At 45.5% G+C, this 25811-nt stretch overlaps 1 protein-coding gene and 1 long non-coding RNA gene across 5 annotated transcripts in view; one reads left to right on the top strand and one right to left on the bottom strand.

Annotated features, from left to right (window-relative positions):
• ltbp4 (latent transforming growth factor beta binding protein 4) overlaps positions 1–20242 on the top strand; it is a 58779-nt gene extending 38537 nt beyond the window's left edge. For 3 of the 4 annotated variants that reach the window (XM_085184674.1, XM_085184673.1, XM_085184672.1), the window contains 26 exons: positions 16–150; positions 492–782; positions 2472–2639; positions 2842–2973; positions 3387–3512; positions 3765–3878; positions 4138–4257; positions 5053–5166; positions 5275–5394; positions 5572–5691; positions 6022–6147; positions 6266–6391; positions 6708–6830; positions 7297–7428; positions 7559–7684; positions 10803–10946; positions 11725–11985; positions 12090–12161; positions 12412–12540; positions 12632–12772; positions 12992–13144; positions 14565–14663; positions 14758–14917; positions 14991–15277; positions 15448–15600; positions 16031–20242. In XM_085184674.1, coding sequence (XP_085040800.1) covers positions 16–150; positions 492–782; positions 2472–2639; positions 2842–2973; positions 3387–3512; positions 3765–3878; positions 4138–4257; positions 5053–5166; positions 5275–5394; positions 5572–5691; positions 6022–6147; positions 6266–6391; positions 6708–6830; positions 7297–7428; positions 7559–7684; positions 10803–10946; positions 11725–11985; positions 12090–12161; positions 12412–12540; positions 12632–12772; positions 12992–13144; positions 14565–14663; positions 14758–14917; positions 14991–15277; positions 15448–15600; positions 16031–16173 — 3815 coding nt within the window. In that variant the 3' untranslated portion in view covers positions 16174–20242. The remainder of the gene's footprint in view (positions 1–15; positions 151–491; positions 783–2471; positions 2640–2841; positions 2974–3386; positions 3513–3764; positions 3879–4137; positions 4258–5052; positions 5167–5274; positions 5395–5571; positions 5692–6021; positions 6148–6265; positions 6392–6707; positions 6831–7296; positions 7429–7558; positions 7685–10802; positions 10947–11724; positions 11986–12089; positions 12162–12411; positions 12541–12631; positions 12773–12991; positions 13145–14564; positions 14664–14757; positions 14918–14990; positions 15278–15447; positions 15601–16030) is intronic. The other variant, XM_085184675.1, reaches the window with a different exon arrangement.
• Positions 13180–25802, bottom strand: LOC146502795 (uncharacterized). The gene is made up of 3 exons (XR_014877925.1): positions 24604–25802; positions 13302–21285; positions 13180–13236 (listed from the first exon to the last, which is right to left on the bottom strand). It is a non-coding gene; the product is annotated as an uncharacterized LOC146502795 (long non-coding RNA).
• Positions 25803–25811: the final 9 nt, after the last annotated feature.

The raw sequence follows: 25811 nt of genomic DNA, 5'->3' as shown, positions 1-25811 counted from the left end.
CATCTCCTCCTTCAGTGGCCTTTAAGGAGATCTGTCCCGCTGGTCCTGGTTACCAATACTCGCCTTCAACTCTTAAATTCAACCAGAGAGTCAGCGAACCGGAGGGGGGCGGAGCTGTGCTGGTAAACGGCAGCAACAAGGACAACCAGGGTACACCGGCTGCTCATGCTTCTGTCATGGGAGTGTTGGGTCTGCTCCACCTTAATGATCAATAATAACAATAATAATAATTATAAATTATGACAGCATTAAAAACTTTAAAGTTTAAAGACTGAGCTCCTCTTAAACTGAACCTGAACTCATCCAGAATCAGATTTAATGTTGTCACCGTTGCAGCGTTTACATCCTGACTCTGTTTCAGATGAACTCTTGTTTTTGATTGTTTCTAAGTCATGTTTGAAGACGATTTGGTTGATTAAGATTACACCTGCAGATCGATTTAAACAAAGATGTGTTAGTCAGTGTGATGAGCCTGAGTCCCCCCCCTGCAGGTCCTGTTTCAGGGTCCGGGTCTCTACTGAAACCCCCTCCCTCTGGTGGAGCGAGTACCTCCAGTGCCACAGGAGCTGGGACCAGACCCAGTCCTCCCCAGCCCCAACCTCAGCCCCGCCCAGGCACAGGCTTTCCCGCCTCCTCCTCCTCTTCGTCCTCCTCGTCCTCCTCCAGGCCTGTGCAGCCTGGCAGTGCTGGCACCTCGGCCACCCAGGGCAGAACCCGGCCTTCGCAGAGCCGACCTGACTCAACACAACTGAGACCTGAGCCTCCGTCCGCCGGGAGCCAAGGTAGCAAAACAGCGAAGTTTTCTTTTGGGAATCATCGATAAACACCAGCAACAGTTTTATTTCAACTTTACAGACAGTGAGACGTTTCAGGAGACCTGAGGTCCGATTTAGAGCAGAATCCTCTAAAAGCTGTTGGGTTATGTTAAAGAAGCCTTTTCACACATGTTTGACAAACATGAACACAACATGAGTTACAACAACCTGCAGCATATAAAAGCATCTAACACTGTGAGGCTCTGCCGCTGTTTTTTATTATTGCACTTTTATATTTTCTTCACATTTGATCTTCACTTTCACAGTTTTGCCGACGACACCCAGCCACATCTCTCCTGCAGACCTGATTCCTCCCTCCCACCTTCCTCCCTGACAGAATTCCTAACTGAATTAAAATCCTGGTTCAGCTCTAATTTTCTTAAACTTAATGAGGATAAAACTGAAATCCTCCTTATTGGCACTAAATCCAACCTGCTGAAGGCGAATCATTTCTCACTCACCATCGATAACTCCACACTTTTCCCTTCACCTCAGGTTAAGAGCCTTGGTGTCATCTAGACCAGCGGTCCCCAACCCCCGGGCCTCGGACCGGTACCGGTCCATTAGTCGTTTGGTACCGGGCCGCGAGAGTTGAGGCTCAGGTGTGAAATGTATAGTTTTCAGTGTTATTTTGTTATCGTTTTTATCGTTAACTCGGTTTTCCTGGGTCTTTTCACGTGTGTTATGAATAAATCTTCTTTTTTTCGGTACCGGTACTAGTTTTATTTTGTTGTATTTATCCGCGACACCTTAAAGGCCGGTCCGTGAAAATATTGTCGGGCATAAACCGGTCCGTGGCGCAAAAAAGGTTGGAGACCGCTGATCTAGACAGTTCACTTTCCTATAAATCTCCCCCGTTCTGCCCATTTCTACCTACGCAACATTAACAGACTGCTTCCTTCTCTTTCCACCCAGTCTACGTCCATTCTTGTCCACAGTCTTGTTACCTCCCGCATTGACTACTGTGATTTTCTTTTGCATGATTTCCCCCAAAATTTGGGGGAATTTGACTGGCTCCCAGTGAAATCTCAGACAAACGTCTGCTCACCTTCAAGGCCCTTCATAACCTCGCTCCTCCTTACCTCTCCGACCTGTTAAGCACGATCTCTTCTGCCCGCTCACTTCGATCTTCTTCTTCTATCCAGCTTGCTGGGCCTTCTTCCCGCCTCAGCACCCTGGGAAGCAGAGCTTTCAGCTGCTCTGCTCCCAGATATAAGAAACATTGGTTCTCCTCCAGTTTAAATCCCAACTCAAAGCCCATCTGTTCAAATCTGCATATTCACTGTGAATCCACTGTTTGTTAATTTTATCTTGAGCTTTTGTTTTATTGCTCTTCATTGTGTCGTTGTTCTATTATGTGTTTTATTCTAAGTGGTACATTGGTAAGTGTCCTTGGGTGTCTTAGGTGCTTTTTAAATAAAATTTACTATTATTATTATTATTATATTTAATATTAATTTCCTTTGCTTTTTGAATCGAGGCTGAGTGATTCATTAAAATCTTAGCAGAGCTTCTTCTGCATCTACTAAGCAGGAAGTCTTTGGCAGCGTTTATGAACAACCTTTACCTGCTGCACTTTGGTTTGATGAAGATGATTGTGTCAGAGAGGAAGGAGCTGCTGAAGACAAACTGACCTGTCGTTGTTTCTGCTCTCAGCAGCCGATCGTTTCTCTTCAGTGTATCGGGCCGATCCGCCGCCATCCAGAGGGGACTCCCTCCCCGCTCCGGCCCAGCCGCAGAGCCCCGAGCGTGGGTCGAGACCCAGCGAAGACCTCCCTCTGGAAGCCAGACCGGCTGTGAGCACGACGCCCCCCAGAGTTCAGAGTGAGTACTGGACGGAGAGGACGGCGTGTTGGAAGGACGTCCTTCATCTGTTCTGTCAGTTCGCTCAGATCAAAGCAGAATCCGTTTGATAAAACTGTCTTTGTGTTTATGTGAACGATCTGACGTGTAAGAGCGCTGACCTGAGGTCAGCTGCAGACGCTCGGCGGGTGACGAACCTTAACCGCCATGTTTCTGTGTGCAGCAGTACAAGGCGCGTGTGAGAGCAGGCCGGGGGTGTGTGGCCGTGGCCGCTGTGTGGATCAGCCAGGTGGGAAACACACCTGTGTGTGTGATCGGGGCTTCCAGCTCAGCTCGCAGCGCACACACTGCCAGGGTGAGATATGAACGTGTGAATCCTTCAGTTTTAAATGTCAGCTGATCATCAGACGGAGAGTTTGTAACGATACGATCTGTAGCAGCAACAGTTACTACATGAACTTATTGAAAGTCATCATATTGTATCACATCATGTTTATTATAGAAAAATATTTCTGCATTATTTTTAATTTGCAGATTAACAGATATTTTACAATAACAGTAATTTTTATTTTACAAATAAACAAATGCAACATCATTTGAATAGATTTCGTTTATTTTACATTCAATATTTTCCTTATTTTCTTTTCCGTGGATAGTTTCCAAACATGGTTTGTGTGTATGTGCACACAGAAACTGAATGTTGTATTTGTTCAGTTGTTTTTGTATGTTTTTATAATAATGTGTGTGTGTGTGTGTGTGTGTGCGCAGATGTGAACGAGTGTTTGCAGTCTCCAGCTGTGTGTTCAGTAGGACAGTGTGTGAACAGCATTGGGAGCTACAGATGTGTGTGTCCATCTGGATACAGAGGCAACAGCCAGCAGACCAGTTGCCAAGGTGACGGCCACTTCCTGTCTTTTTTAAAGCGTTTTCATGTTTGTTTTCCTGCCCGGTGACAGCCGTGAGATGCTTCAGCACGTCTGCGCAGTCCGGACCTTTAAGATCACAACATAAACACGAGTTATGAAACCACATTACAGAAAATAAAACTCTGGAACCTTTTTATTGAAATTGAAACATTTTATTGAAATGTTGGAAAAATTGTCCTAAATCAGAACATGTTTAGTAAAAGTTTGTTTGGCTCCTCAGACATCGACGAGTGCCGGCAGAATCCCTGTGTTAATGGTCGCTGTGACAACACGGCGGGCAGCTACAGGTGCATCTGTCGGCTTGGTTACAGGCTCGTTGGCAACACCTGCACAGGTAAAGGGCCGCCACGGCTCAGCTTAATTAATTTCTATTTTAGAGATGATTTCCAGACAGCCTCACACGGTTCAGAAAAGCTGCACTCTCACGTTAGACCTGTGCAGACTGCTCTAAACACTCAGTTTACAGGAGTTTTTTCAACTCGTGGGTTTGTATGATGTCATAGAGAGTCAGTCAGCCAATCAGAAGACAGCTGGCCTTAATTATCCGACTGATAAATCTGCTATAAATGACATCACTGATGTGTGTGTGTCAGATGTGGATGAGTGTGCCGACCCTCTGCAGTGTCCGGGTCAGGAGTGTGTGAACACGCCGGGCTCGTACCGCTGTGTTTCCTGCCCGCCGGGACACGGACTGCTCAACAACGTCTGCAGAGGTACACAAATATGTTACAATAATAATTATTTTAATTTAAATAGTTCAATGAAAACATCTAGTTGATTTTTTTTTTATAGTTGAAAAATATCAGAAAATAATTCTTAGTAAACTATAAAAACGTCTCAGCTGCTGTTTCGTTCAGACGCTGTCGTCCTGCCGTTCATCGATTATAGTTATAAACTATCATAAAGCCTTTAAGCATTAATATTCATGTTTTCCCAAACTGAATAGATATTAGTAAATATGTTACTTATACTTGTGAAAATGATTTCCGTAAATATATTCATATAAAAGTCAAAATGTGAAAAGATAAATATAGAATAAAATCTAAATTAAAGTATCAGTAAAATAATAGTGCATCAGAATTTTTTGTTTGCTGCTGAGCTCTAATAAAAATAAAAAATATTTGAAAATGTTTGTAAACTATTGAAAATTATGAAAGTATCCCAAAAATGTAAAAACAATACTAACATGTAATTAAGAAGGTAGAGCAGTCGCCCCATGATCAGAAGGTCGGGGTTCAAATCCACCGAACGGCTATCCTGAGGTAGCCCTGAGCGAGGTACACACTGCTCCCCGGCGCTGGGCGAACGCAGGACTACAGAGGACGCCCACGTGTGCGACTAAAAGGGGTTTAAAAACAGTATATTTGAACCTTGTTTCTCTGTTTGTAATTTTGTTCTTTTTTATTAAAAAATGGATCCTGAACCGTCAGTGAAACCAAAAACCTTCCTCCTGAAACTCGCTGACGTTCCCGTTTGTTTACGTTTCCTCTTTCCCGCTGTGCCTTCAGACGTCGACGAGTGTCGTCAGAATCCCTGCTCCAACGGCCGCTGTGAAAACACGCCAGGGAGCTACCGCTGTGTCTGTCACCATGGTTACAAGCCCCAGAACAACACCTGCACAGGTACACGTCACAAATAGTTAGTGATGTAAATGTTAGTTTGTTTGTATGATGTCACTCTGTGTGTGTGTGTGTGTGTGTGTGTGTGTGTGTGTGTGTGTGTGTGTGCAGACGTGGATGAGTGTGCAGAGCCGTCTCAGTGTCCCGGGCAGATGTGTGTGAACTCTGTGGGCTCGTACAGATGTGTTTCCTGCAGAGCAGGATTCAGACTGACCGACAGGCAGTGCACAGGTACACACACACGCTCGTTTTCATATCGTAGTGAGGACATCTCATTGCCGTGCTTTCCCACCCTCAGCCTGACCCGACTGTAACCCTGACACGAAAACCACATTTAGATTCTTCAAAGTGTCTTCAAATTTGTGGGGACCACAAGTATAGTTTCACACACACACACTCTGTGTGCAGATATAAACGAGTGTGAGGACGGCGACTCCTGTCCCGGTCAGCGGTGCGTGAACACTGAAGGCTCCTACAGGTGTGTGGACTGTCGGCAGGGATACCACAGCGTGGATGGAGTGTGTACAGGTACACACACACACACACACACACAGGAGCTGATCCTGTTTAGAAATCAACATTATGTTTCGACTCATCACCGTTTCATCATCCATCCTCAGCTCGCAGTGGCAGAAGGCGGAGCCTCTGAGCAAATCAGTTAGGGAAGGCCAATCAATTTTCAATTCAATCCAGTTTTATTTACACTGCGCCAAATCACAACAACAGTGGGCTCAGGGCGCTTTATATTGTACAGTAGACGCTACAATAATAGATACAGAGAAAAACCCAACAATCACATGACCCCCTGTGAGCAGCACTTTGGCGACATCAATGATGATGTCACTCTCTGTGCTGCAGACATCGACGAGTGTGTGAGCGGCAGGGCGTGTGAGGCAGAGCGGGTCTGTGTGAACACCGTCGGCTCGTTCAGGTGCGACTGTGCGCCCGGGTACCGAACCTCCGGCCTGGGGAGGCAGTGCAGAGGTGAGGTCGCTCTCTGCTAGTTAAATATAACTTCAGCAGATGTGTGTGGTGATGAGGCGCCCTCGTGCAGAACGGTGTGTCAAACCGTTAATGTGTGTGTGTGTGTGTGTGTCCTCAGACATTAACGAGTGTTTGGACGGAGATTTCTGTTTCTCCAGAGGAGAGTGTGTGAACACGCCTGGATCCTACACGTGTGTGTGCTCGCCGGGATTCACGCTGAGCGAGAACCGGACGGCCTGCCTCGGTGAGTCCCGCCCATGAAACGGGGAACGTTTATCAGGACGCTTCTTTGGGTTTGTGCGCACGTCCGTATTCAGATGTTTAAGTATTTCGTTTAATACCACAGCAGCCTCATGACCGTCGCAGGAAAGCAGGACTGATGTCGGAGCTGATGTGTCGGATATATTACAGTCAGGTCCACAAATCTTTTACACCTGTGCAGTCAGCGATGGCGTGCAGAGCCCACGGACATCACTGCATGCTGCGTGAGATGCTCTGCAGGCCTTCGGCTGCTGCCTGTTTGTGGCTCTTCAGTTGTGTCTTCTTGTGTCTTCGTGCAGACGTGGACGAGTGTGTTAAGGCGGGGGTGTGTTCGGACGGTCGCTGTGTCAACTCCGAAGGCTCGTTCCAGTGCGAATGTCAAATCGGCTTCACCACCAACCCCGAGGGGACTGCCTGCCTTGGTATGCGCACACACACACACACACACACACACCTTCAGCCCAGTTTAAGTAGGCCTGACCTGTAAAGGAGGTCATGAACCTGCAGCCTGTGTCCATCTCCTCGTGGCTGCCAGTACCATCCAAAAAATAGACGAACAGATAAACTGATAAATGAATCGTGACAAATAGAAGAAGAATATTAAAATAAGTATTTTGATTTCCTGTGAGCCAAAGAAGGAAATTAAAATAGGACCGATGTATTCAAAGCTTTCATGGGTTTCCATGAGGTGGTTCAAAGCTCTTCTCCATACATCTCTGTAATCTAACCAGCAGTGGTCTTATAAACATACAACATACTTACTCATAGATATTAACTGGACCCAGTACTGAACCCTGAGGTGCTCCATAGGAAGTGTTGGCCTCATGTTTCAGGCCAATCCAAAGCTGTGAACCTTGACGTCTAACGACCTCTGTCTGTCTCTTCCAGATGTTGACGAATGCGTCTTGTCCGGTGGTTCCATTTGCGGGTCACAGCGATGTGAGAACACCATTGGTTCCTACAGCTGCCTCACTAACTGTGAGCCGGGCTACCAGGTGAACCACGCTGGGATCTGTGAAGGTGAGTCTGAGCACGTCACCGACGCTTCAGCATCCACGAGGGAGGCCTCATCTCTGCTTAGGCCGGACGAGTCGTAGAAAATGGATGAACGGATGGACTTGACTTCCTTCTCGTTTCTTCTTTCAATCAGATATTAATGAATGCGCCAACACGACAGTGTGCGGCGCCAACGCCTACTGTCAGAATCTGTTTGGAACTTACCGCTGCATTTGTGACCAAGGCTTCACCTCCGCCGCCGATGGAAAGACCTGCGTGGGTACGTGTTAGAGCACAAGTTTGAGGATTCGATATGTCTGTGAAGGTTCTCAGTCATCCAGGTCATCGTAGTCAAAGGAGCTTGCAAAGAAAAGCGTCTGGACTTCTTTAAGTTACTTGAAGACGTTTCACCTCTCATCCGAGAAGCTTCTTCAGTTCTAAGGTCAAATGGTGGAGAGTCCCAGATATAAACCTAGTGGGAGTTTCCCCCCACAGAGGGACAAAAGGACCCCCTGATGATCCTCTAATCGCCTGAGCCAAGGTGTGAAACTGGGTGTGGGTCCCAATCAGCCAGAGTTTCGGGTGAGCTCATTGTGAAACCTGGCCCCACCTTATCATGCGAATTCCTGAGGTCAGATGTCCCAGGATGTGAGTGGGCGTTAAGGCGTCTGGGAAGGGATCTCAAAACTGGATTATAGATGGCAGAGAGTTGGTGTCGTAAACCACCGCCTCTGTTCAAAGATGGTCGCTCACAGTGGACATAGATGCTTCTTTCACTCCTCTTTCAAACCATCTGTCCTCTCTGTCCAAAATGTGAACATTGGCATCCTCGAAAGAGTGACCTTTGACCTTTAGATGCAGATGGATGCTGAGTCTTGTCCTGTGGAGGTGGCTCTTCTGTGTTGTGCCATGCGCTTGTGAAGTGGCTGTTTGGTCTCTCCGATGTAGAGGTCTGGGCATTCCTCACTGCTGTACAGCAAACACCACATTGTTAAGTCTGTGTTTTGGAGTTTTGTCTTTCGGGTGAACCAGTTTGTGTCTGAGTGTGTTGCTGGGTCTGAAGTACACCGGGATGTCTTGCTTGGAGAAAACCCTCCTGAGTTTTTCTGATACACCGGCTACATAGGGGATGACAATGTTGTTGCGTCTGTCCTTCTTATCCTCCCTCGCTGGTGTCTGATCTTCTTTTCTGTGCCTCTTTGCTGACTTTAAAAACGCCCATTTAGGATAGCCGCACGTTTTGAGTGCTTCCTTTACATGTGTGTGTTCCTTCTTTTTCCCTTCAGGCTTAGAGGGAACATGTTCTGCCCGGTGGTGTAGGGTCCTAATTACTCCAAGTTTGTGTTCCAGAGGGTGATGGGAGTCAAACAGGAGGTACTGGTCCGTGTGTGTGGGCTTCCGGTAAACTTCGATGTTGAGGTTGCCATTCTCTTCAATGTGCACAGCGCAGTCCAGGAAAGGCAAACAGTCGTCCTTTGTGTCTTCCCTGGTGAACTTGATGTTTTTATCCACGGCGTTGATGTGCGCAGTGAAGGATTCCACTTCTTGTGTCTTGATTTTGACCCAGGTGTCGTCTACATATCTGTACCAGTGGCTGGGTACTCTTCCTTTGAAAGAGCCAAGAGCCTTCCTTTCCACTTCCTCCATGTAAAGGTTGGCTACAATAGGTGACACGGGGGAGCCCATGGCACAGCCATGTTTTTGTCTGTAATAGCCTTCGTTGTATTTGAAATATGTAGTGGTGAGGCAGAGGTCTAACAGTGTGCAAATCTGATCGGGTGTGAAGTTGGTCCTGTCCTCCAAGGAGCTGTCTTCTTGTAGTCGTGTAGTAGACGTGTAGTGTAGACGACACGGCTCCCCCGTGTCACCTATTGTAGCCAACCTTTACATGGAGGAAGTGGAAAGGAAGGCTCTTGGCTCTTTCAAAGGAAGAGTACCCAGCCACTGGTACAGATATGTAGACGACACCTGGGTCAAAATCAAGACACAAGAAGTGGAATCCTTCACTGCGCACATCAACGCTGTGGATAAAAACATCAAGTTCACCAGGGAAGACACGAAGGATGACTGTTTGCCTTTCCTGGACTGCGCTGTGCACATTGAAGAGAATGGCAACCTCAACATCGAAGTTTACCGGAAGCCCACACACACGGACCAGTACCTCCTGTTTGACTCCCATCACCCTCTGGAACACAAACTTGGAGTAATTAGGACCCTACACCACCGGGCAGAACATGTTCCCTCTAAGCCTGAAGGAAAAAGAAGGAACACACACATGTAAAGGAAGCACTCAAAACGTGCGGCTATCCTAAATGGGCGTTCTTAAAGTCAGCAAAGAGGCACAGAAAAGAAGATCAGACACCAGCGAGGGAGGATAAGAAGGACAGACGCAACAACATTGTCATCCCCTATGTAGCCGGTGTATCAGAGAAACTCAGGAGGGTTTTCTCCAAGCATGACATCCCGGTGTACTTCAGACCCAGCAACACACTCAGACACAAACTGGTTCACCCGAAAGACAAAACGCCAAAACACAGACTTAACAATGTGGTGTTTGCCGTACAGTGCAGCGAGGAATGCCCAGACCTCTACATCGAGAGACCAAACAGCCACTTCACAAGCGCATGGCACAACACAGAAGAGCCACCTCCACAGGACAAGATTCAGCTGTTCATCTGCATCTAAAGGTCAAAGGTCACTCTTTCGAGGATGCCAATGTTCACATTTTGGACAGAGAGGACAGATGGTTTGAAAGAGGAGTGAAAGAAGCATCTATGTCCACTGTGAGCGACCATCTTTGAACAGAGGCGGTGGTTTACGACACCAACTCTCTGCCATCTATAATCCAGTTTTGAGATCCCTTCCCAGACGCCTTAACGCCCACTCACATCCTGGGACATCTGACCTCAGGAATTCGCATGATAAGGTGGGGCCAGGTTTCACAATGAGCTCACCCGAGTCCTTTTGAGGATTCGAGGCTTTTGGGTCTAAAAAATACAAAAAGACATTTTAAGAATTTGGATCCTACAAATGTTTTTTTCAGCATCACAGTGTTTGACCCTCTAAAGCCTAAACTGTCGCTAGCGTCAGATGGGTGTTTTCAACATCTGTAACTCCTGAACCATTTGCTCAATTTAAAGAATTCCAACGGTTCCTGAAAGCAGCGACGCTGCGCTTTTCAATGATATTAGGGTCATTACGGTGACCCCAGGCACGGAGTCACAGCAGCCCCGCAAAGACAAGCATTTAATTGGGCATTTGGCTTCTTTTAACTTTCATTATTGTTTGTTTTTGCTGTTAACTTTCTTGTTTTGTGTGCCTGAGATTATTGTTTTTTTAATGGGTTAATCTGCAAAACAATCTAAAAAATGTGAATGAAATGCGTTTGTGTCTTTCAGATGTGAATGAGTGTGTGTCTCTGCCGGGTGTGTGTGGCTCAGCTCGTTGTGAGAACGTGGAGGGGTCCTTCATGTGTGAATGTGACCAGGCGGGTCACAGCTACGACACGGCGGCCAGACGGTGCGTCCACGCTGCAGCTCTAGGTAAACACATACGAGACTATGGCTGCTGTGTAGCTGCTGCTGCTCACGCGAGCCACAACCCAACTCCATCCCAGCCCCTTGCCCTTAATAAGATTTTCATCTCTGTTGTTGCTGATGTTGTTGCTGTGGGGGCCTCTTCTAATGCTGCAGATGGAATAACGATCCTTGGTCTTTCTTTTCCCCAACTGCCGACAAAAGCTGCAATTCCTCTAATAACCACTTGAGGTTGTAGTGAGTCAGTCTCCTTGTTAAAGCATCCAGCTTTAAAACAGAAATAAACAAAATGTTCCCCTTCTTAACAACAGTATGAGAGGAGGATGATTTTTAGAACTGAGCTGACTAATTTTATTAAGGCTTAAAGTTGGCCTTGTTTGACTGACAGGTGGATGGTCACACAGTAGATGTAGCAGCTAGCTGTCTGCTAGCTTCACCTCAGCTAGCTAGCATGCCTGAACTGAACCTCTCCTCCGTGTTTGAGCTTTTTTAATGCAATTATTGGATCAATAAAAAGGCTACTGTGAGGTTATTGTACTAAAGAGGTCTGAGCTCAGGTTCTGCTCAGTGAAAATCTTGGATCTGTGTCCTGGAGCATGCTAACCAAGCTTGATAGCATTAGCTGATATCTTGGGTCACTTCTGGCTACAGGAAAAACTGTATTTTGAAATAACCGGTGATGGTCGCCAAAGATGACCTCGCAGAACAAAAGCTAAAACATGCCAAACACCCAAACCCGTTTGGTAGATGCTACTTTAACTTTCATATTCTCATTTTTCTTCAGAAACAGACTCAGTCCGTGCCCGCCAATCCTCTACCACCTCCTCCTCCTCTTTCCACGCCAGTGTGGTGGAGCTGTCTCCGATGCTGCCGCCCCTTCCTCAGGCTCGTCCTGGCGAGCTGAGGGAGTGTTATTACAACCTGGCAGAGCGGGGAACCTGCAGCCTGCTGGCCACCAACACCACCCAGCAGGAGTGCTGCTGCACACTGGGGCAGGGCTGGGGGCTGGGCTGCCAGTACCACCCCTGCCCTACAGCATACACAGGTGGGAAAGCTTGTGTTTATAGTAATGCAGGCCACCTATCAACCTATCAGGACTTCAGAGCTGCGCTTTGGTTCATTTTCTGATAAAGTCTTTCTGTGTTGCAGCTGAGTTTCTAACTCTGTGTCCCAGTGGGAATGGATATGTCACAGAAGGACCAGGAGCCTTCAGCTACAGAGGTACAAACACAGACAGACCTCTTTAACCCTGGTCCTTCTGTTTCCAGATGTTTTCAGATATTTGCTGTGTTTTCAGAAAGTTGGGAACTCGTAACCCAGAAGGTGTAAAGTGTTTTTAAAACCCTCAGACTCAGAAAGTCTGGACTGTAAAAAACAGGATCAGTAACAATCCGTACGTCACAACGCTGCAGGGCGATGCAGCGGACATGAATGAGAACATCTTTGAGACACGTGTCCTTTTTCGTGCCAGATGTGGATGAGTGTAAGCGTTTCCATCCAGAGGTGTGTAAGAACGGCGTGTGTGTCAACAACATCCCGGGATACAGCTGCTACTGCTCCAGCGGATACGTTTACAACAGCACACTGCTGGAGTGTGTCGGTACGCCGAACCGAAACTCAGCAGCTAAATTTGCTCAAACTGATTTGAATTTCTGTGTCAATAAAGTTTTTTCCCTCTTTGTTTGTGTCAGATCATGATGAGTGTGAAGAGGAGAGCTGTGTGGGAGGGATTTGTGTGAACACAGTTGGTTCATATTACTGCAGCTGTCAGCCTCCTCTGGTCCTCGACGACACCCAACGAAACTGTGTCAACTCCTCCGACCTCAATGAGGGTAAACCCGAGCTTCCTGCTTCTACTTCTCCTACCTAGAAATGATAGAAATGTCCTTTATTGTCCATCATCACGGAAACTCTGGTGTTCCAGCAGCACAGCGACAGGCGGACGGAGCATGCAGACTCACACAAAAGTCGAGAAACTATATGAATCGCTTCCTGCCATCGGTTTTGCTTTGCTTTCTCTGCTCTGGTGTTGACTTCTTCATGCTCTCCAGATGAGAACCTGTCCATCTGCTGGCAGCACGTGACGGCAGGCCTGGTGTGTCAGAGCGTCCTGATGGGAGCTCACGTCACCTTCACAGACTGCTGCTGTCTGTACGGGCAGGGCTGGGGGTTCAGCTGCGCCCTCTGTCCTGCCACCGACACAGGTAAACAAAAGAACCACTGGAAACCATAAAACATCTGGTGTCTCCTCAGGAAGGCTGTTAGGAAGACGTCGAGAGGTTTTATTGTTTTATACCTCCAGAAATCAACAAAACCTCCAAAGCCGTGTGTATTCAGTGTTGTTGATTTTGAAGCCATCACCCCGACGCGGCGACATTTACAGGAGAAGAATTTTAAGTTGTTAAACTGGAATTTGAATTGGGAAGCCTTCCTGCTGTCGCCCTCTGTGGAAGTAGTTTAAACATCCTAAATATTAGCGGGCAATCGTGGCTCAAGAGTTGGGAGTTCACCTTGTAATCGGAAGGTTGCGGGTTCGAGCCCTGGCTTGGACAGTCTCGGTCGTTGTGTCCTTGGGCAAGACACTTGCCGTTGCCTACTGGTGGTGGTCAGAGGGCCCGGTGGCGCCAGTGTCCAGCAGCCTCGCCTCTGTCAGTGCGCCCCAGGGTGGCTGTGGCTACAATGTAGCTGCCATCACCAGTGTGTGAATGTGTGTGTGAATGTGTGGATGACTGGTTGTGTAAAGCACTTTGGGGTCTTTAGGGACTAGTAAAGCGCTATACAAATACAGACCATTTACCATATTAGGGATGCAACGATACCAATTTTTTCAAACCGATACTTGGATCTGAGTACTTGCCGATACTTCTACCACACATACAAATACAATTAATTGGAAGACAGGTTTTATTTTATTCTCTGCCGATAAAAAATAAAATCTTAATAAAAATGACCACAAAAAAATTTCAAGTGAAAAATAAGCACTTCTGTTAAATTACTGCAGAGTCTCCACATATTTTGTTGTAATTTTACAAAATATTACTGAACTATTGGCACTGTCTCGAGCTTCTGTCTGGGCGGTTGGGAATTTCATATCGCAGCTCGAGTATGCTGAGAAGACGTTGCAATCCTATGTTTTCCACGACCGGCATTGGCTGGTCATCCAGAGCGATAAAATGAGTCAGAGCGTCTGTTATTTTAACTGCCCGTGGATTTTCTCTTGACATTTTTCATCGCTTTTCCAAAACCTGAGTTAAAGTTGGCTGTTCCACACTGCTGACATTTTGTTTAGCCTAGCTACAGCAGCCTCCAGTTTCTCTTTTTTATCTGGAGCCGCCAGTCTCACTCGCCTAACCCTGTGCCTGTTTAGCGCGGGATGTCCCCCTAGTGGCCAATCTAAAAAACTACAACAGAAATAACAAGCCACCCTCTGATTAATGAAATAAGTTGGTATCGGTTCATGGTATCGGTTAACTTTTACGAGTATGAGTACACACACATTTTACAGTATCGGCCCCGATACCCGATACCAGTATCGGTATCGGTGCATCCCCACTAAATATCATTAGTTGGTATGATGACCTTGTAGCATATTTAACAGATTAACTGGCCTTCGTCTCTCCACAGACGCGTATGCCAGTATGTGCAGCTCGTTCCCTCCTCCACCTCTTTTCCCGGCGACTTATCCGGACTTGGAAACGGAAGCAGGTCGAAGACGAGGGAGTGGTACAGAAAACTGTTCACATTTGTCAGTTTTATTTTGAGTTTTAATCTAAAGTTGAGTTTAATTTGACTTTCTCGTTCCTCCTCATGAACTCAGCTTCTCCAAACCTGCCTCCTTATGGAGGCGACTACTTCCCTGTAATTCCCGGCAGAGACTACGGTCGCTCCGACTATGACGATTACTCTCCAGCAGAGGGCAGCAGGTCAGGCTTCAGAGGGAGGGTGCCTGATGAAACGTATCGTAGGCCTGAGTACAGGTGAGAACGAACTCATGGCTGTCGCTGTTCTAATAATCATCAGGTTACGTTAACAGATGTTTGTGTGTCACAGCACTGGTTACTACTCCGAGGGAGACTACGGGCCTCCGGACAGCTCCCAGTCCAGACCGCCTCCCTTCGGCATTCCTCCAGACCCACGAGCTGACATTGGGCTTGGAGTCCTGCCTCCTCCACCATCCAGGCCCGACGGTCCTCCTCTCAGCCTGGCCCCGCTGCCTGGAGGGCGCTACGAGGAGACAGAGGAGGAAGAGGAGGACAGGGCGTGGAGGCCGGGGCCGCCCTTCCCTTCGTTCACCGACAGGAGCGGAGGAGGAGGAGTACCGAGGAGGCTGTATGAGAGTGAGTCCAGAAACAAAACTCTTATTTAAAATGCAAAGAAAAATATAAAAACGTGTGAACATAAAGCGCTGCTTCAGTGCTGAGGTCAAAGGTCGAGGTGGACAGGCCAGGTGAGCAGCAGGTGAACTACCTGAAACTACCAACACAGTGAAGTTTCTCTCGTCTCTCAGGGCGTTACGAGTCATACGCCAGCCTGAGCACAGCTGAGGATTGTGGGATACTGCACGGCTGTGAGAACGGCAGGTGCATTCGTGTTGCAGAGGGTTACACCTGCGACTGTTACCAAGGATACGAGCTGGACATGACCACTATGACCTGCATAGGTAAGGCTGCAGAGAAGAGCACAGATCACAATGAGACAGCAAAGATAAACTGCCTCAATCACAGACGCACAGAGACCCGATTCACATTTCCCCCTAGCAATTCAGTTCAATTTTATTTATATAGCGCCAAATCACAACAAAAGTCGCCTCAAGGCGCTTCATAGATACAGAGAAAACCCAACAATCATATGACCCCCTATGAGCAGCACTTTGGCGACAGTGGGAAGGAAAAACTCCCTTTTAACAGGAAAAAACCTCCAGCAGAACCAGGCTCAGGGAGGGGCGGGGCCATCTGCTGCGACCGGTTGGGGTGCCGGTTGGCAACCAGCAGTTGCCAGGCAGTCGTCCTTCGCTGTGTGACCGGGGCTTGATGAATCACGTTTATATGTTAGATTTCCTGTACTGAATTACTGATTGTGTGTGTTTGCAGATGTAAATGAGTGCGAGGACAGCGTCAGGATTGAGTACCCGTGCGTGAACGCTCGCTGCGTGAACACCGACGGCTCGTACCGCTGCGTCTGCAGGAGAGGATACGTCATGTCTCGCAGACCGAACCACTGCGTGGCTGCTTAGAGCAGAGTGCGCTGGACTGGCTCAGGCTTTTTTATTCTCCAGATTAGATAAACTAGACTTGACCAGGCGAGAATAGACTGGACACTAAACTCTAGATTGCACTAAACTGGGCAAAGCTAGACTGGGTTAGCCTGAACAGGGCGACGTCTGATTAGAGACGTCCTGGTTTAACACACTTCACTATCCAGACCTAAATACAGCCTCCATTTGTTCACCTCACCTGTGTTTCAGGTGGATTGTGTTTGTTTTTCTTTAACCTGCAGGTAGTTATCAGACATGTGGTAGTTTGGTTGGACCTGAGTGGTGATAAAAGCAACGATAAATCAGTGTGTCTGTTACAGCCCAGTGTGTTTGCTGTAAAACACCTGGTTGCCTCAACTTGTGTGTAATTCAGTCAGAGTTCATACATAAACATAAACCTGAGCAGATCCACGTGTCATCATCTCAAACCCCCGTAGGAAGCCAGGATTATCCTTGGATGGCCCCATGGATGAATATTCTTATTATACTGCAGTATTTACTCCATTTGGACACCATCTGTTTCATCACCTCGTGTGGAGTGGACATGGAAAATTCAGTGACACACAGCAAATATCACCTAATATTATAATAACTTTATAAAGCATAAAAACATGAGGGCGGAAAATGTTTCAGGTTTAGAAACGCTGTTTTAGGGAACAAAAGGTTTGGTCTAAAAGGGACCCATCATCATCATCATTATTATTATTATTATTATTATTATTATCACTTGCATCTACATTTTTATTCCTGGACTCCACTAGAGTAGCTTCACACACAGTGGCACATTAATCTAATCGACACGAGCCGATTTTGTTTCTGTCTCTTTAAGGCCCCCCTCCCTATGAGCCCACACTCTTCTGATTGGCCAGCTTCTGGAAGCCTGTTGGGGACCAGCTCCCAGTGATTCTGGCTTGTACTTCCTTTATTCTGTTAGCTGACTCACTGTCGGAGCTTTTGTTTCCCTCTGTATTTCAAACTCTAACTCGTCACAGGAAACAGAATTCGTCTCCTTTAATATTCAGATGTTCGTAGCTGATGTATGAGTCGGTGGTGCCGTCCACGCCACAGTCCTCTAAACAGTGTGGGAGTTGAATGTTCCAATCAGACTAAAGAGTTGATTAAAGTTTGTAAAGTTAACGACTCGTACCTCCTTGAAGCGTCGTGCCCAGTCTGACCCAGTCTAGCCCTGTTTGACCCCGTTTCATTTAAAGCACTACACAAGGAACCAAGCCCACCAATACACTCACTGGTCACTTTATTAGGTACACCTCTGCAGTAGGGTTGGACGCCCTTTTTCCTGTTTTAATTCTTCATGTCTCAACATGTTTCTCCCAGAGAACTGCTGCTCACTGGGTATTTCCTCTTTTTCAGACCGTTCCCTGTAAACACAGAGATGGTTGGTGGGAAAATCCCAGTTACAGCAGTTTCTGAAACACTCAGACCAACAACAACACATCACCTGTCTTACCCATTCTGATGCACAGTTTGAAACTCAGCAGGTCGCCTCGACCACATCTGTGCACACTGGGTTAAGCTGTGTGATTGGCTGATAAGACATTTGAGCTAACAAGCAGTTAAACAGGTGTACCTAATGAAGTGAGAGATGAATGTAGGTTTTCCATGACACACTGTCAGGACGTGGTCATGTCCAGCAAAACAAAAGGACTGAAGTTGTCCTGTAGGTGAAGAAATGCTTTATGTATGTTTGCTTTGTTTAACCAGCAGATTTGTGAAGTTCAGATAAGTCTTTACAGACGTAATCGTCAGCTTTATTTATACAGCTAGCTCTGGTGTGCTACAGTAAATTAAAGTAGAACGATGTGTTCAATTAAACTGAGATTAAAAAGGAGTCAATGTATTTAACATATGCATTAATAAAATGACCAGCCTCAGTTCTTACCTTATTAGCATGAGCCTAAATGCAAACGTGTTAAGCTAGTACACTCACTATGTGCTACAGTCAAAGCTAGCGTAACCTAAAGTTATGCTAATTAAAGACTTTAAATGTTAGCTATCAAGCACTAGCTAATATTTTGTTCTAAAAGTTACTGCAACATTTAAATTAATATTCAACACACCTAGTAAGCTTACTAATGAGCTATTAGCATGAAAAATATTAATGCACGTGTGCTCATTAGCTATTAGCACACTACCGAATGAAGAAGCAGGGAGTTTTAGTTTGACGCACTGTTCTACTTCAAAATAATTTTCTGTGTAGTCGCAAAAATACTGACGCAACAGTTTTAGAAGACTGCATTTAATTATTTTAACTGAATATTTGTTTATTTTCTGGCCATGTTTGCTAGCTAGTGATCTGTTAGCTGCAGGATAATAGGCTAGTTTTTTTTTTCTCTACTAGATATTGATTATTGAAATACCATGGCAACGGGTTCACAGTCTCCTAGTTTGTGCCTTTTAATTGGTGATTTATATTTTATGGTAACATTTATTAACTTTTGATATGTTAGACGAGATTGAAAAAAACTAACTTGGAACAGAAATTATTATTTTTTTACTGAAAGTTGTTTATTTACCAAAGTACTAACATACTGAGTCAGAATTCCCAGAGTTCGTTTACTATAATAACCAAAGCAAATATTCTGTCAGCCTTGTAGCAGCGAGTGGACTGTTAACTGTTAGCTCAAGAGCTAATTTATAAGCTAAGCTTCCCAACAGTTTCACAAATGATATCGTTTTGAAATTCAGATATGGACAAAATGTCACAGAAAATCTCGTTTGTGAACAGACAGTCCTAACTTTAAATATTAGGACAGTTATATGTTCTTTAGTATGGAAGAGGAATAGGGCCACTGTTTAAAAAAAAAAAAAAAAAAATGGGCATGTCTTTTTTTTCTTTTCTAGAATTCTGAGAAAAAAACTTTTTCATCAGAATAATCTTTAAACTTTAATCTCTTTAACTTTAATCTCTTTAATCACTTTAATTCTGAGATTAAGTCAGAATTCTGACAAAAAAGTTAGAATTTTTTTCTGTTTTTTCCTCAGATTTCTAGAAAAGAAAAAAACAGGACGTGCCTGTTTTTTCCCCAGTGTCCCTAATCCTCTTCCGTACATTTCAGACTGTGCATTAAAATATTGGCTTTAATCTGAGCAGGTTTATATCACTGTAAAATTATCTACTATCTCTTTCTAACTTTTAGATTTCAGTGATCATCTGATTCACAGTCTGATTCTATTTATTTGTCTTCATGTCATCAAATCTCAGGTGCGTCTCCGAACACGTCACATCTGATCGACACAAATTTGGGTTTTTTTGTGACAGCGTGATTTTCAAATTGATTTGAATTGGAATTATGTTTCGATAACCTAGAAAGTGACGTTTACAGGCATGTGAAACATTATAGTTAAACCAAACTGTGTCTTTTTAAAAAATGTATTTGTGTAAAAATAATAGAAAAGTCTAGAAACGGTGGTTTCGTGTGATGTTCTGCCTCCAGCCTCGAGTAAACACCTGCCTGCTAACACAGACTCTCACTAAACTTAACGCACATGAATAACAGCAGATACATTTCAATTTGCCGAGAACTGCTGAGAACGTGACCAGACTTTAGGTTGAACCTGTTTGTGGGAATTTTAACTAAACTTTGGACGTCAGATGACTTTTTGAAATACTCGCTGTTTTGCTGACATGTCTGTACTTTTGTTTTCCAGAACATGAATAGAAACTTTATGCAGTTTCCGCTCCTGAACATACTGGAAGCTGTGCTCACTCATATTGTGTACATAATAATTCACCTGCTCACTGAATAATCTTTATTTTGACCATAATATTTCTGGCCTGTAAGAGAACGTGTTGATTGTGTTTTATTAACCTCTCGATGCAGTTAACGTGTTGAAGCGTAGCGTGATGAACTTCCTGTTTCCTGTCTCCAAGTATACCATGCACTGTTCCACGTTTATGCTCACGCGGCACGTTTTGTACATTTTGGTCTCTGCTGTTTGTTCACTTGTTAACTTTGCTAATGATTCACACTTTTATCACTGTTTGTATGACATGAAATGAAAATATATTTGCACATGTTTATTGAAACCTGCATCCGTGGTTTTGTTTCCCTTCTTTATAATCTGTAGGACAGGAAGAGCAGCTGGGAGCAAAGGTCGTGCACTCCGATCACTACGGAGACATAAGCATTTTACACTGGCTGTTTTTTTGCACTCATAAACACTGCAGTATGTTAGCGGGTCACAAATACACAACAGTGGTGAATCCTTCCAACAGAGGAAAGGAAACGCGTACCGTGAGCTGTATGTGAGGCTGGACATGAAGAACCTCTATCAGCTGACTAATCAGAGCTGGACAGGATGTGCAGCAGGTTAGCGTGATTAGTGTCAGGCAGCGAGGATGTTGGAGTGTGAGGAGATACTGATTTAGAGGCTTCTCTGTACTTCAGCTTAACTCGGGGATTCCAGCTCAAATTTCCGACCCAGGATTTCCAACTTCATGGAGCGCATGTAACTTCCTGCTTCTGTCCTTGCTGCACTCTGCAGGCTGTTTGAACATCTTCAGCTGTCAGCCTCGCATTGCACACAAACACATGTCAAACAGTGTGTGTGAGGTCATCTATAAGGAGAATTACGTCTTAAATGTAATGGCGTTCTTGTAGACTGAACTCTGATAGGTTGTTAATAAGAGGAGCGGAACCAGCAGCAGTCACTGGTCTGACTGGTCTGCTGCTGGTATCAGTGTCCTCCTCGGCGTTACGTCCTGAGCTCTTTGTTTACACTGTCCACTGTTGGAAAGCTGCATTAGCGTGTTGCTAACAGTTAACCGTTGTTGCGGAGTCACCTCAGGTGATGCTCGTGTGCTGGCCGGCTCTAATCCTCCACCTGGCTCCATAACCTTAATGCCTGTGTGAGTAGATCCAGGCCTGTAAGCCACTTTGTATTATAGGCCAATCTGTCCACACACACTCTCACCTGCAGGCAGCATTAATGGAATTACAGACGTCCACCCAATACGAGGCTGAAGCCGTGAGCCAGCGGAATATCAGCTTTCAGCCGCAGATCCTCCAGCGCTGGTTACACACCACCGCAGATATCCTGCTTCAGCACACGCTCAGTTAAGCCTCCACCCTGCAGTTAAAAGAAAGCGAAGAATAAAACCTTCAACTTCTTTCATTCAAGGTTCAACGTAAATAATTTAACACAACATCAAAGATTTTACAGAAAATCAACGCAGAAGCATCAAGACCACAAAAATCTGAGAAACACAGAAAATCTCACCTGCAGCTCCAACGCCGTCCTGTAGACGGTATAAAAGATGGACGACATCGCCATGACGTCACCTGCTCGTTTCTCGTTCAAAAGCCTGGGTGGAGAGTTCCTGTAGTCTGGCCAATGAAACAGTTGCTGTGTGGACAACTGACCAACAGCCGTCCAGGAACAAATGTAAACTTTTACTGCTCAGCCGTGTCTGTAATCACACCTCTGTAACTTTGCTTCAGCAGCATCAGGTCACGTTCACACGCTGACAGACTTTCTTGTAAAACAAAAGGGAGGCCTATCAAAACAAACGTTTATTGGGAACCATTATTTTAGGGCGAGAGCGTGTCGCTGTGACAACCACGCTTTGCCCGAAGGAGCTGGTCGGTCGTGGAGAAGTTAAGGGCTGAACGAAGCTGCTCCACGTTTCCTTGCAGACACCTTTACCTGCTCACATTAACCAGAATAAGAGTAATAGGATGGAGGCAGAAGCACTGCTGCACGATGGGCGGTGGCTGCAGGAGCACGAAGGCTCACGTTAATAAACGCGTCCTGCTGATGGATGCAGTCCTGGAGGCCTGCAGGGTCTGACACGAGGTTGACCCAGATCTGATGGAGGTGAGTGGGTCAGCTGATGCCGCAGGCTTCACTGACAGACCTCTCGGCTCAGATTAGCTCTCTGCACTCCAGGATGATTCACGGCTGCGCATTAAATGCAAACTTCCCGCCTTCGAACAGGCGCTGATGGCAGGAAGACGGCATGAAACCCCGGTTTACCCCACAGAGCCCCGCTGTCAGATATAACAATGTCCGTGACGCTGGGTTTAACAAATAACTGCTCGAAGTTTTAAAAACATGTTTGGTGCCATCTGCTGTCAGCACGTACGTGACGTCATGCGATTGGTTGGCTAACATTAGTTTATGTTAGCTAACTAGTGACGGGACGATAACTCACAGGAAGATAAGGACACTGTAACTAAACAGCAGTGTGAGGGGCAGTTTAGTGCTGCAGCAGCGAGATTATTTTAAACCGAGGACATACTGTGTGAAACAGGAAGTGGCTGTTCGCTGTTTGACCTGCTGCACTCGGACAGGATCCAGCTGTTAGTCGCTGTTCTGGGAATCCATCCTACCCGTCGTTTATGCGCACAACACGAAATTAAGTGCCAAACCATCCTACCTTTGTGAATGTGACCTACATGCGGAGATGGGCAGTAACGCGTTACTGTAATCAGATTACTTTTTTAAAGTAACAAGTAAGGGATTACTATTGCAAAAACGGTAATTAGATTACCGTTACTTTCCCGTAGGAACGCTGCGTTACTGCGTTACTAAAACCGTGATTTTTTTGCGAGAATGTCTCATGACAGTGACGTAAGCGAGTGCGACGTTCGTGACAACAGCTGTGTGCAGATCAACAATGGATCATATATCGAGTGCAGAGAGAGTATGAGCGTGCAGCGTTTAAAGCGTGGAAGTACTGACCTTACTTTGAGTTTGATTCCATAAAAAGTGACAAAAACATTAGTGTCCGTTGTGTGTGGGAAGAAAACTTCTTTTTACAGAGAAAAAACCCTAAACTTCCAAACAAGCACCGAGTAGCTACGACGTAATGGGAAACTCACAGAGAAACTCGCGGATTCTTCCACTGACCGCTGCACACCTGCACCAGGGTAACCCTCCGCCTACCCCACTCCTGCTTTACAGGTGAAAATAGAGCAACAGGACCGCTAGTCTTTGACTTTATTTATTTTCTGCTGTGTTTTACTTGCATCTATTTGAAAGACTGAGTGTAAACACACAAAATATTTTATTTTATGTGCAGAAAATAGGTTTAAATGTTAAACTAATTTCTTCCAGTCAGAGAATGTTGCAGATAATTAAATTTTTGCTTGATGCATAAAGTTAAAAGATTAAAACTAATAAAACAAGTTTTAAAAAGAGACTTTTCCATTTGATTACATTTTGTATGATGATGATGTAGAAAAAGTAGAATTGGGCTGAAAGATCTATCACTTTATCACCTATTCAGGTTGTAAATCGTGTTTTTAAAAAGTAACTAAGTAACTAATTACTTTTGAAAATAAGTAATCAGTAATTAGTTACTGATTACTTTTTTCAAGTAACTTGACCAACACTGCCTACAAGCATACTTTAACAGGTAAAATGAAGAGGCAAACCGTCCTGGCTTTAAGAATATGAGCTACAGGTATACTCTGATGGGCAACGTTCAGTGGCAAACCATCATACCTACTTAAATTTGTGCTGGAATTACTCTGTGACAGCAGAAATGTACATAAACTACTTACGGTAGGACGTAAGATAATCTCTGTCTGTTGACACAGTTACAGCCAGCACACGCTCAGAGACCCTAGCATGATCAAGAATCCCATCAGCACCTCTGCAGGGAGGAAAACGTTTGGAGACCTTTGTTTTTTCCTCACATCATCTCACTGACTGATTACTGAGTGAAAGTGAAGCCCCGGTGTAAGTGAAGGAGACTGTTGTCTGTTGTGCGTATGTGTGATCCAGTAACCTGCTGGGTTGTTTTGGGAAAAGAGAGAATATTTTACTCCATAAAATCGTGATGATCGCATCTGTCGAACATCTGCTTTCATTCACTTTTATTTATACAGCTCTAAATCACAACAACAGTCGCCTCAAGGTCTTTATATTGTAAGGTCGACCCTACAATAATACACACAGAGAAAAACTCAACAATCATATGACCCCCTATGAGCAGCACTTTGGTGACAGTGGGAAGGAAAAACTCCCTTTTAACAGGAAGAAACCTCCAGCAGAACCAGGCTCAGGGAGGGGCGGGGCCATCTGCTGTGATTGGTTGGTGTGAGAGAAGGAAGACAGGATAAAGACATGCTGTGGAAGAGAGACAGAGGTTAATAACAGATATGAGTCAGTGCAGAGAGGTCTGTTAACACCACAGCTGACTACAGGGCTCGGCCTGATGAGGAACAGCCGGGGTGTTGGACTCCAGTTTGTGGTGTGGTGGCTCAAACAGGCTCCTCCACAGTCTTCATTTATAAAAGTGCTGTACAAACACCAACGTCACAGCTAACAGCGTGATTTTCCTGTTGGAGTGCAGCGAACAGTCACTTCCTGCTAAAGACAGTGAAGTGGACAGTATGTCCTCGGCTTAACATAAATGATCCTCTGTGGGAAGATTCATACCTGCAAGTCAGAGTTTTCCCATAATTCATAGCTGGTGACATCTATGACATGGAGCCAACCACTTCTTCGTGGTGTCATTGGCTCCGTGTCCAACCTCCACCCTGGACCAGGTGCTGATTCGGTTGCCCGACCTGGTTAGACCTACCAGAGCATCATCACCCGTCAGCCTCCCACCTCAGTAAGACCCAGGAGAAGATGGAGGTAGAGAGGCACAGACTGAGTGGACACAGAGGCTGAAGTAAAACTCATCCTTTAACTTTCAGCTGTGTGTGAATCATCAGCTGAACATCCTGCGACAGACGGACAGACGGGTCTGGTTATGCAGCTCTTATGAAACAGCAGATGTAGGTGAGACTGATCTGAGCTGCCTGAACGTCTGAGTGTAAGATTAGGACACTGTGTGTGTGTGTGTGTTTACATCACACACCTCGCTGTCAGAAAGTTGCTGCTTCAGCAGCCTCAATCCTCGCCGCTTGGGTCAGCGCCCTGAACACAAAGTGGTTTTCAAGTGTTTCTCGTCCTTCATGTCATCAGTTATTGATGTAAAAAAACAAAACAAAAACATGATCTACGGTGGATAAAACACTGTTTTTTTTAAATAGAAGTTTTATAAAAGTTTTACTCAAACTTAAGAATCTGTGACATCGTTATCAGCGTCTGGCCAGATGTTCAGGCAGCTCGAAACAACACGGCAAAACAAAAAGTTCTAATCTGGAAATGAAATGAAATACATGAAAAGTTGCTGAAGCAGGACCGCTGCTCGTTGTCAGCTCCACGCTTCCTTCTGTCTCGGCGCCTCACTTCATCCTCTGTCTGAAACATGCGTCTCTTTAAAGTCCCTAAAACGGCCTCTTCCTTCTGACTGGCCAGCTTCCGGAAGCCCGCAGTGGGGCAAAAACCAGCTGTACTGATTGTGTTTTGTGATGGCGTGAAAGTAGGAAAAGTAGGAACATTTTCAAAGCTCCTGAACGCCTCACGGACCTTCAGGCGTCACGTGCTCTTAGCGTCTTTTTTTTTTTTTACTGTCATCCAGTTTCATGAACTACAGTATGCTTTTATTTGTGTGTTACATATTTACTGATGTAGACGCTACAGGGTGACATCACCGTGGCCTACATCTGTCACTGTCCAAATCAATAGAGATGATTGGTGGAAGAGGAGGAGAAGCTAACCCCCACCACGCCCTCTCAGGAAAGCAATATGCTGAT

Source organism: Neolamprologus multifasciatus, chromosome 14 (assembly GCF_963576455.1).
Source record: "Neolamprologus multifasciatus chromosome 14, fNeoMul1.2, whole genome shotgun sequence".
Lineage (NCBI taxonomy): Eukaryota > Metazoa > Chordata > Actinopteri > Cichliformes > Cichlidae > Neolamprologus > Neolamprologus multifasciatus.
This window is presented reverse-complemented; position numbering and strand designations above follow the sequence as displayed.